This window comes from Terrapene carolina, unplaced genomic scaffold (assembly GCF_002925995.2).
Source record: "Terrapene carolina triunguis isolate 2854851 unplaced genomic scaffold, T_m_triunguis-2.0 Scaffold17, whole genome shotgun sequence".
Classification (NCBI taxonomy): Eukaryota; Metazoa; Chordata; order Testudines; family Emydidae; genus Terrapene; species Terrapene triunguis.
The window spans coordinates 3,536,318-3,538,174 of record NW_020664368.1 but is presented as its reverse complement, the minus strand read 5'-3'; the positions used below and the strand labels follow the sequence as shown (position 1 = coordinate 3,538,174).

General features: G+C 39.9%; 1 protein-coding gene across 1 annotated transcript in view; it reads right to left on the bottom strand.

The window, feature by feature from the left end:
• The window catches only part of LOC112103170 (epithelial-stromal interaction protein 1), a 72,584-nt gene that overhangs the window by 40,462 nt on the left and 30,265 nt on the right, over positions 1-1,857 (bottom strand). Inside the window, exon 6 of the mRNA XM_026647393.2 lies at positions 812-885. Within this exon, the coding sequence (XP_026503178.1) occupies positions 812-885 (74 nt within the window). The remainder of the gene's footprint in view (positions 1-811; positions 886-1,857) is intronic.

Genomic DNA, 1,857 nt, shown 5'->3' with positions numbered 1-1,857 from the left:
CATACAAGACAAATTACTATTTAGGAATACCTTTGCACCTAGTAGGAAATCTTAAAACAAACCCATTAGCTGCCCACAAAGGTGATACTGGGCCATTTTTAAAGCTTCTCTCCCATTTCTGCATAATAAAGAATAGTGGAATTTGTTCAAACTTTCAGAAACACACTAAGCAGTTTTGGGTTGCAACCAAACTTGAGAAATGTCTGACAACAAGAGGCATTGAGAAAGTTGTAAGCAAGTGAAAATTATGGTTCAGAGTAAGATTTAACCTGTAACTATGTTTTTACTGCTGCACTGCTATACCAGTAGATTTTTCCATTTAGCAATGCATTTGTAAAAGCACCCATCACCATGGTATCTTGGTAGTCTTTCAGTAGATTTTATTCACAGAAACAATTAGGTTACAGAGCCTCTCTTTTATAAAATTACCCAACAGCCTTTTTTCTTGGATTTTTAAAAAATAAATATTCTGTACTGACAATGATATAAGAAAAACAAACATTTAGCTTAGGAATAGTCAATACAAAAGCCATTCTCCAACGATTCAAACATTGGAAATTCTGGAGAATGTAGATAAACCAGAGGAACATATCTGAGGAAGAAAAGGACATATCCTAGCCACTGAAGCCTAACCATGTGACAGGCAGAGGGTCAGCTTCAGAACAACAGCCTGGAGCCAAGAGCCCAGATGCCATTGCTGGAAGAATTACTTCATCTGCTTGTCATCTGGAATCTGTAGTTACCACCTATGCCTACAAAGTGACTATGACCTCTTTCAGACTTAGGTAGTCAGATTTAAAATTTTACTTACAAATAGTGATCTTCATTAAACATTTCTCTTCTTTGCTTTTCTTGTTGCCTTCTTTTTTCTTCCAGTTTATCAGCCTGCAAAATTGAAGAGATTAAGAATTAAGTGAGAAATGAATGTTTTCACTACTTATTTTTGTTTTAATAATCCATTAGATTTCAAACCCAAGCATACAACAGCCCAAATCACAGGGAAAATATTTTAAAGAGGGCTCAGCCTAGACTGTACTCTTAAAAACAGACCAATAGTCAAATACCTCCTGGCAGCAGGGTCAACAGACTAATTAAACAAGTACAAAAAAAAAAAATCAGTATAATAGGTCAGATTTTCTCCTGGCAAAGATCTGCTTGGTGTGGGAGTGAAGCCACCATCAGGGACCCAGTTACGCTTCCTAATTCTGCAGCCACTAAATCAGGTTACCACTACAATAAATTAATTGGTGTATGTTTCCTTGAGGTTGCTTTGAGAATGTGTTCCATCCTGCGAGATGTGGGGGTGGTGTTTCCATACTGTTTATCCTCAACACCGCTGTGAGGTATGGAAGTGCTAGTATCCCTATTATACAGATGGGGAACAGAGACAGAGAGACTGAGTGTCTTGCACAAGATCCCAGAGGAAGCACGTAGCAGGGCAGGGAATTGAACCAAGGCCCTCTGAGTCTAGTTCCCTAAGCCCTGGACTATCCTTCCTCTCTAGGAACTAGCACTGCTGGCTTATAGCAGCCGACAATGCATGCCAACCAGAGGAATTCTCAGCTGACAGCTGCACCTAGATTCTGGCAGTGCAAATGAGTCAAAGTCAACAGAATAGAATCTAGCCCATTTGCTGGTACAAAACCAATTTGTGCATGCAGATCACTGCAAAAAAGTGAGTTCGTAAGAGATCTGAAATGCAAATGTATGCACATACATATGGAAATCAGATTTTTGGCTTCTTAAGGCCAAATTCTGGCTGAAGCTGAACCTATGCAGATAATGGGGCGGAGGGGAAGGCATGCGCGCACACACACACACACACACACACACACACACACACACACACACACACAC